We start from the raw sequence: 10,367 nt of genomic DNA, 5'->3' as shown, positions 1-10,367 counted from the left end.
ATTGATTAACATATTTAACATATTTGATGATATACTAAGTATAACGTTGCAAAGCCATGGCGGATGAAAAACAATCTCAGTTCAGAAAGTTCCAAATTCCTACATAAAAGTATTAAAAATAACAATTGCTCAATACTGTATAAATAGGCATTGCAATTTTAATAACACAACTGTCACATTAGCTTAGGAATAGCAGCGTGTTTCAGAACTGTTAATAGCTTTTGCTTTTAAAGTCATTTGCAATGGACCACTGTCGATATGGAAGTGGGCAGGAAAAACACTATTGTACAAAATTAGAAACATTTGCGATGCACAATAGAAGGGCCAGACTCGTCATATTCCTGTTTGCTGATCCACATCTGTTGGAAGGTGGACAGTGAAGCCAAGATGGAGCCACCGATCCAGACGGAGTACTTCCTCTCTGGTGGAGCAATTATTTTTATCTTCATGGTGCTTGGAGCGAGAGCGGTGATTTCTTTCTGCATACGATCAGCAATACCAGGGTACATGGTACTTCCACCCGACAGAACTGTGTTAGCGTACAGATCTTTTCTGATATCAACATCGCATTTCATAATGCTGTTGTACGTTGTTTCGTGTATTCCGGCAGATTCCATGCCAAGAAAGGATGGTTGGAACAGAGCTTCTGGACACCGGAAGCGCTCGTTACCAATTGTAATAACTTGGCCATCAGGAAGCTCGTAACTTTTCTCCAGTGAAGACGAGGATGCAGCAGTTTGCATTTCCTGTTCAAAGTCAAGAGCTACATAACACAGTTTCTCCTTAATGTCTCTAACGATTTCTCTCTCGGCGGTGGTGGTAAACGAGTAACCACGCTCTGTGAGGATTTTCATCAAGTAATCTGTGAGATCTCGTCCAGCGAGATCTAATCTCAGAATAGCGTGAGGCAGAGCGTAGCCCTCGTAAATGGGAACCGTATGGGTCACACCATCACCAGAGTCCAACACAATACCGGTAGTACGACCTGAGGCGTACAGGGATAACACAGCTTGTATGGCCACGTACATGGCGGGTGAGTTGAAGGTCTCGAACATGATCTGGGTCATCTTTTCTCTGTTGGCCTTGGGGTTAAGGGGAGCTTCTGTCAGGAGGACAGGGTGCTCCTCTGGAGCCACACGGAGCTCGTTATAGAAGGTATGATGCCAGATCTTCTCCATGTCGTCCCAGTTGGTGACAATTCCATGTTCGATGGGGTACTTGAGGGTGAGGATTCCTCTCTTGCTCTGAGCCTCATCTCCGACATAGCTGTCCTTTTGCCCCATACCAACCATCACACCCTGTTCAAAAAGAAGTTGATCTAATTAGTTGTTATATATATTTTTATATGATTTAGATAACAGTGCTGTTAAAGTGGCAATATATTTTCATTTGTTAGATATGTAATATTACAAAAGGTAGTACTATTGTGTGTAAATATTAGACATAAACATACTCCTTTGTATCCAGCGATATTTTAGTGGACTCTATGTTTGTAACCGTAGAATTATATTTAATTCTGATACAATTATCTATCCAGTCATCTGAATTTTTATTGGAAAGAGTATATGAAAAACATTTCTTTTATCTCAAACGTTTTTTTTATCAATTTTTCATTTTAGTTTTTACGCAATGATTATCGAACTATATGACCATACAATTTTAATTGCATAATAAAAAGCAAAGGGTGTCAAATGTGAGGAAATTGAAAGGAAAAAATAATCTTAATTAAAATGAGGACTGTTAAATAATACAAAATATACAAAATCAAATATCAGGTTTACTAATAAGAATATAAGTACAGGTAAAATATATACAAGGAAACATTATTTCAATTTCAAAATGATATTCAACGTCTTAACATACAGGTATGGTAAACAAATGACTTTAAAGTGCATGTCAACATAATGTCTTAATGTCTTTTAGAATTTTAGAGTATATATGTGATAAAACATTTAATGCATACCATAGCACACCTGTACATTTGATATAGTAACCATTAAACTACCTACTAGAGTACATAGTAATTACTGCCATATCTTAAGTCGGCATAGTAACCATTATATCTAGACAATATTTAACTTATTGTCTTCGTAGAAGTCATTGTACTTTTTATTTTTGAAAATATCGACGGATTAACCACGACCCACTCTTTATTATGGTAAATAACATTGGTCTACTTAATTTATATCAGAATAGTACAATAAATTACCACTGAATTCTAGATAAATCGCTGATTAAATATACATTGTCTAAAAGTGAAGTGTCAATATAATAACCATTATCTATTGGTTTCGTATCGACATTATAATAACCCTCTATTGAATTTATGTCAGATTTGTAATTACCTTTTTACTACGTTGGTGGCATTAATCGTAGGCATAGCAACCATTGTCTGTTAAAGTTAATGTTAGCAGAGAAATCACGTTGTACTAGATGAATGTTGGTATAGAAACTCTTGCCTACTTTTATATTCGGTATTGTGACATTGTGACGATTTCTTCTACAGTAAGCTTCAGAATAACAACCACTTTCTAAAAGTTATCAAGAACTGAACAATATAAGTCATTGCCAGAACCAGATTTTAACTAAACTATGGGGCATTGTCTTTCAAGCTAAATAAAAAATACATACGTATATTTCAGGTTCACAATGCAATATGAAGAAATGACAAACATAATAAGAGCATTAACTGTGCAATAACGTCATAAAGCAAAATTGTATAACTCTCTGATTTGTGTTGTATGTGGAAAAGCATTTTACATCATAAAGATGTCATACAAGATGTTATGACGTTTGTGCGTGATACAGATTGATCAGTAACGATATGGAACATGTACCCATAGGGACACTTGTCCAGTTGGATGTCAACCGCACGACAATTTGCTGAAGCTATGAGTCACATGCTGCGGCAGTAGTGTTAGTGGTGTGTGTTGATGGTGAGAGGCTATTGATTTGTCTACACGACTGGCCGATTTACGGAAAACACGTGTGATTTCATTTTACAGACGCCGCCTCCATGCTCATGTTATCTGATGCATTCTAACAATGTTAGTGTAACATTATTCAATTAGCATACAGCAAAATATTTATAAAATATGAAGAAGTGACATTTATAAATACAACTTGACATAACAGTATATAACTTATATGACACATGAAGAGGAAAAAAAATCAAAAACAATAATGCATTTACTATTGAGAAGCAGCAGTAGTCGTATCAAGCACATTAAGACATTTTCTATGAATTTGCATAACGCGGATTGAATTTACGTACTTGATGTCTGGGCCTTCCAACGATGGACGGGAAAACAGCACGTGGAGCATCATCTCCGGCGAATCCAGCTTTACACATTCCGGACCCATTGTCTATGACAAGAGCGGCTACATCGTCGTCTGTCATTATTGTTGTTGTCGTTGCTGTAACTGCTAAATTGCAAACCAGCTTAGACCGTTTTAGCGACGACCGGCTTCCAAGCCTAACCACAGAGTTCTAGTTTCCCCGAGTCTGATTTGGTCTCACAAGACTACGAGACGGCTCGATGCTTCATGACCATATTTGGGCATCTTTCACTCTATAAGAATATCGAACCAATCAAACTTGTTCTTCCCGACGTCTGCTGTGCCGCCCCTTTCGATTTGTTCCGTAATCTAATAACGCTGACAACGTGTTTGTTATTACCAAATGCCTAGAGCACCTTGGACAGACATGAATGAGAGATACTGCTGATGACGAGGATGCGGTGGTCATTGTGGATGTCCCCACGGAATGTCATTAACCAATCCCTAAGTGACCGGATGTGGCCAGATTCACTTAAAAGATGTTATTGTAGAAGCAATAACCTGTCCCACTATTTCATTGTCCATGAATGAAATATATCCTGCGTTACAAAGCCTGTCTTCCTTACTGATATTGGTTTAAATAAGAATCCGTTTCACTTTACGTTCGAAATAGGTCACACAGCGTAGCGTATTCATATTGTGAAAATGTTATCAGGGATTGTAGTGTGTATTATAACGGCAGAGAGACTAAGCCTTCTTCTGTAGTGTAGGTAGTGACATCTTAATACTGTTTTGTTGTAATATGTTATTAACCCAATAATTAGAAATAAACATGGAATTATATTCTGCAATCGATATTGATGCTTTCGGAAAACTCATATTGCTAACCGATGTTTTGCTACGATTTATGTGTTTCTACTAACCTAATTCTGAGGCGATGTTTGAATGACGGACATAGTATCATTGTTGACATATTTAAACCTAAATAATTTGTTTTAATATATGCGTCGGGGATAAAATTTACTAAATTGGCCAGTGTCTTTCTTACCCTCGACAAAATACAGCTTTTATTTCAGATAATTTATGTTTACAAAGACTCAATTATTCCATATTATAACAAATTACCACATACATGTACATAATGGCAGAGTTTTTACTCATTTCTTTGCTGTTGTAAATGTAAAAAGCAAACAAAGAACAAAAATTTTGTATAACTTATTTTGCACAATATTTAAATACGAATGCTTGAATATACTGCCTGAAATGTCATTGTTATTCAACACAATTGTTGAACGCACATTGCAGTTTATATGTAATATAAACAATACAATAGCGGCGTTATGTCATGTTTTTGTGCCCAACGACTTTATCTTGGCAATAAATTATCGCGATGCCTTACGATTCAACTCCACGTCTGATGAAAACATTTTCGCGGTGGTAAGATTTCCATTCGACCTTGAAATCCACAAAATTAAATCGCACTCGAAAATATGTGTGTTCACAGTAATCCTAACATATAGATACAGGTATGATACCTGTTGTATACCTATTCATGGTTCACTGATCACCAGCTAGCAGGCAGCAATATTGTTTGCATTATTTTCATATCCCAATGAAATTAGAAAAAATAGTGACACCAATGCTTAATTCTATTGAAATTCTACTTCCACAAAGTGCATGCATCATTTCTAAGCAGAATTACATGTAGCTATCTTACTAGTGAGTTTCTTATTAACAGTTTGCTAAGATTGGAAAACCTCAAAGAAGAAAAAATTAAACGAATAGCAAAATGTAACTTTATTAAAGAAGCAGTGTTACATAAAGCATATACCAATCTGTTGGTCAGAATTTTAAAGGGTCAGTCGGTTTCATATTATTTCTTAAAAGTCTCATCAAAAGTATGTATCAATCAAACACGATCTCGACCTGGAGGCTTTTAACAGAGGGGCTTATACTTGCATTGTTACATTTAATTCAAATAAGATTATTACCAGCTCAAATGTTGTTGGTGAAGATGTGAATTATTTCTAAATGATGGTGTGGACTTCGTTAAAATCACATCCAAAGTCGCCACTCTCCATTCGGCCTACCAATAAAAATCTTCCTAAATGTTGATGTGTCGAGGTTATCAATATATATCGGTAGATTACATCTATCGGGTCTATATGTTATTTGAATTTAAAGTGAAGCTACAACCGGAACTCTGGTAAAAGTTCACTATTCCAACATGAGCGGTAAGTCCCCTACCACATATTTACAGTGATCATTCGTCAACAAAGGAAGCCAAAACACGTGTATTATTTTTCCCAAACATTTTTTGGGGAAAATAATGTGAGTTTGTATATATTGCAGGTAGCAATGACAAACTTTTTTGTATTTCAAATGTTCATAGTATTTTCTGAGAGAGAAAGGAAACATATCGCGATATGTGTGAACCAAGCTTGTATATTGACAAAAACGCTTCTACACAGATGTGGAGTGTTTGTTTGAAATCGGTTATTCTGTTGTAGTAATGGGGAAAACACGCCATTGGACTTTATCGTTAGTTAACCCTGGTCTTATATTACGGTGCATTTGATCAGGTAAATGTAATCATAAGTTGAAAGTGATTTATGTGGATTGCCAATCAACATTACTGACTTATAAGCTTCCATGCAGTCCCATGTGTTTGAATTTTTTTTTTGTCAATATACAATGCACCTGCTTGTTTCTTTTTACTTTTGTATCAAATAATGTTATTTTACATTGATCATGAAATTTACAATTATAAAATAAAACCACATGTTTGAGAAGAAATAACAAAGATGATTTGGTATTTCTTTGTTCGTCGTAATTTTGTTCTCTGTTCTAACATTTTGAAATTGTTGAAAGATTTAGAATATTGTCTTATACAATGTAAAATGGAGTGTTACATAATAATTTTTTTTATATAAATCGATACATCTTAAATGTGATTTGTTTTTGCACGATATGGACGTTACTCTCATCCCATAAAGAGTACATTCCATTTGTCTACTAAACATGTATATTGTGTGGTGATGATGAACATGAATGCATTTTCGTTCCTTACTATTATTTCTGTAACTCTTCATTATTGTAAATGATAATGATGAATTATGAAACACACCGCAAAATACAGTAAAACATTGCTTGTAAAAGCCACTTGTCAGAATAGAGAATTCTCTATGCAGCATGACTGATATGAAAGTGAGTATCACTTGTAAGAATCACCAGAACACATCAGGGTAGGAATTTAATGTAAATATAGGAATTTATTCAGTATAAAACATTGAATTTGTTCAACAAAGTAGTAACAAAAACAAATTAAATCTCGAAATAAAACTGTAACATTCGTCATCTATAACAAATAATGGACAAGTAATTTGATAGTAGACAGTATGAAAATCAGTTTAAACCACAGAGTATTGTGATGTTATTGACGTGACCCCGCACATCGCGTTTTGTATGTGTAACCCGAAAGGCATGGCAGTCTGGTGAGTTTGGTTTCTGTACCCTTGTTTACGTCCGAAAGACAAAGTATTGCACACATGGTAAAGATCAGTCTTATTTAGAAACACTTCCTGTGGACGATGGAAGGACCAGACTCGTCATATTCCTGTTTGCTGATCCACATCTGTTGGAAGGTGGACAGAGAAGCCAAGATGGAGCCACCGATCCAGACGGAGTATTTCCTCTCTGGTGGAGCAATGACCTTGATTTTCATACTACTTGGTGCCAAGGCGGTGATTTCCTTCTGCATACGATCAGCAATACCGGGGTACATGGTGGTACCGCCAGACATGACAATGTTGGCGTACAAGTCTTTACGGATATCAACATCACACTTCATGATGCTGTTGTATGTGGTTTCGTGGATTCCTGAGCATTCCATTCCCAAGAATGAAGGCTGGAAGAGGGCCTCGGGACACCTGAACCTTTCGTTACCAATGGTGATGACCTGACCGTCAGGAAGTTCGTAGCTCTTTTCCAGGGATGAAGAGGAGGCAGCGGTGCCCATTTCAGATTCGAAGTCAAGGGCAACATATGCCAACTTTTCCTTAATATCTCTGACGATTTCTCTCTCGGCTGTGGTTGTGAATGAGTAACCACGCTCTGTGAGGATTTTCATGAGGTAGTCTGTGAGATCACGTCCGGCAAGATCCAATCTCATAATGGCGTGAGGAAGGGCGTAACCTTCATAGATTGGGACGGTGTGGGATACACCGTCACCAGAGTCCAACACAATACCGGTAGTACGACCTGAGGCGTACAGGGATAGCACAGCCTGGATGGCCACGTACATGGCGGGAGAGTTGAAGGTCTCGAACATGATCTGGGTCATCTTTTCCCTGTTGGCCTTGGGGTTAAGGGGAGCCTCTGTCAGGAGGACGGGGTGCTCCTCTGGAGCCACACGGAGCTCGTTGTAGAAGGTATGATGCCAGATCTTCTCCATGTCGTCCCAGTTGGTGACAATTCCGTGTTCGATGGGGTACTTGAGGGTGAGGATTCCTCTCTTGCTCTGGGCCTCATCACCGACATAGCTGTCCTTCTGTCCCATACCAACCATCACACCCTGTAAAACAATGATTTAATATTTGAAATGGCATCCCCATTAACGTAATTATTACAGTTTTTGTGTTAATGATCATCATATATGTTTCAATATAATACATATATCGCTTTGGACGTAGTTTGTATGCCAGCTATAATGTTAATTCCAGTGCATCTCAACAATGAAAGACCATTACTTTTCTATTGAGCATACTTGGAAATGTTCAAATGAAAAGTTTGAATTAATGCTTAGTTCTATGTCTTTCAAAAGCCAGTATCATTAAAAGGAAAAATGTACAATATATAGGACATCTAGTAGTATCACAGCGTTCTTGTTCTATATAAGAACCCTAAACCTGTCTACGTGTATATTATTAGGCATTTTTTGTTTTTGTCTAATATATATTAGGTAAAAAGGAAAAACCTAATTATATAGGCAGGTTTAGCCGACTAGATCTATATTCGATATATGCCGGTGAAGACTCGACTCAAAATACAGCATATAAACGATTCGGCACGACAAAGTATGATAGTAAAATAAATAAATGAAATTTGGGGGTTTATTAAATAAACCTATTTCAATAAAGACAAACTTGTTAAAATACTATACATGTATGAACATGTACATTGTATGTACTTTCAATTAGCACCTAATTCAAATTGTTAATTTTCATTTTAAAAATATTAAGAAATTATCCAGGGAAGCATTTAGTTAAGTAGCATATAAAAAACAAACAAAAAGTCACGTCATTCCTTATACATCCCATACATGTCTTAAGTTTCGTGAAAAATCAGATGAAATATGTAGTAGTAAAGTTCTGTATATTTTTAAGAAATTATTTCAGAACTAGAATTCTCCTGGGTTGATAAGATACCCTAGTTGACAAGAAGCACTTTCTCTTTGTAATTTAGAATGTAATAATTTAAAGGTTTAAAATGTTTAAATCCCTTAACATTTATAAATTTCACAATTATAATAATTTATAAATATGGTTCACTTTTTACACTAACTGACTATAATTAACAACTTATATATAATATATCAATAACATTTTAGAATGGCTGATGCTTGTCTAGTTACACATGTGGATTTAATACAACATCGACGAAAATAGACGATGGGTGGAATGTCAAAGTCTACCGTACAGTATCAATTATATATCGTAAAGGGTTGGTCATGTGACTTTGGTGATGTGATCCGGTGTATTATTACCAAGATTCCTAACCGTGCATTCCGTTTCTACGTGTTATGACTTGTTCTAACAGTAACATCTGGTATAGGCCTTGTTTATCACCATATCAGCAGGCATGATACACATAATTAAGATACAAGGTATAAAGTGTTAGGTTGCCGATAACATGTGTGTGTGGGGTGGGCGTATGCGCATGGCAAGGGGGATAACTCTAACTCAATTTCGAAACATGATATTTATGCGTTGCTTGAGGGGGCGTTAAAAAACGTCTATCAAGTATACGTGGTGAATAGATTTAATTCAACGTGAATAAACCACAGAATTGATGATCATAACTCAAAGACCTCTTAACAATATATTATTGTCATTTAAAATAATTGACTTTTGCAAAGAAGCTAATTTGAACTATTGAAAACCTGCATAAAAGAAAACGGACATGGATGAGCAAAATGGTACGTAGAAAATTAATATGTAATGTTGTATCATCCATATGTACATTTTAGAAAAGAAATATTTATAAATGAAAAAAAAACCTTATCATTCTGTGAAATAGAAATACGATTTTCATCAATATCGTTCCATATCTATTCTTTTTTTTATAACAATTTTATATATTAACTTTTCATTACTATTTCAACTTACCTGATGTCTTGGCCTTCCAACGATGGATGGGAAAACAGCACGTGGAGCATCGTCTCCTGCGAATCCAGCTTTACACATTCCGGACCCATTGTCCACAACCAGAGCGGTAACATCGTCATCTGCCATTTTGATTTGTTAAGTCTGTGGTTGTTATGTTACTTGTAATGTTACCTCTCCGCTGTCTGTGACACGAGTGGACGATCACCTACTCGTGAGCTCCGTCTTATACTCTTCGGCGAGATTTTCCGTGAACTCAGTGTTGATTAGATGAAACATTGCCTTATTTGGAAGTACCTGAAGTCCTTATATGGTGATCAGTATACTACGATGATGTGTGAGCGAAGAAATGCGTTTTATCAGCTCGACAACCCCAGCTGATGATAACCTAATATCATAACATATTATACACTGCCGCCCTTCAGTCAATAATCTATACACAGGGGTCATGATAACTTTACCATTCGGTACGTAATCAGGGGTCAATAGCGGTACAGATGCATGTGTACGTATTATAATTGGTTTCTGTTTGAAAATAAAGAGAAAATAACTAAAAACTAAATCAAAGTGAAAAAAAAGTTGTTAAAATAAAAAAAAAAAAATAAAAAAAATAAAAATTACAAATTCAGCTCAGAATCTAATGGGTTTTATTTAAAAAATACATACAAAAATTTCAATTTTTAAAAAAACAATTTAAAAAAAAAG

General features: G+C 35.9%; 1 protein-coding gene across 1 annotated transcript; it reads right to left on the bottom strand.

Annotated features, from left to right (window-relative positions):
* Positions 1–140: 140 nt before the first annotated feature.
* Positions 141–9,890, bottom strand: LOC138326437 (uncharacterized). Its single transcript, XM_069272545.1, has 4 exons — positions 9,666–9,890; positions 6,851–7,852; positions 3,275–3,490; positions 141–1,298 (listed from the first exon to the last, which is right to left on the bottom strand). The coding sequence occupies exons 1-4, from the start codon at positions 9,789–9,791 to the stop codon at positions 294–296; spliced, it is 2,349 nt and encodes a 782-aa protein (XP_069128646.1). The 5' UTR covers positions 9,792–9,890; the 3' UTR covers positions 141–293.
* Between the last annotated feature and the right edge of the window lie 477 nt (positions 9,891–10,367).

The sequence above is a fragment of the Argopecten irradians genome, chromosome 6 (assembly GCF_041381155.1).
Source record: "Argopecten irradians isolate NY chromosome 6, Ai_NY, whole genome shotgun sequence".
Lineage (NCBI taxonomy): Eukaryota > Metazoa > Mollusca > Bivalvia > Pectinida > Pectinidae > Argopecten > Argopecten irradians.
This window is presented reverse-complemented; position numbering and strand designations above follow the sequence as displayed.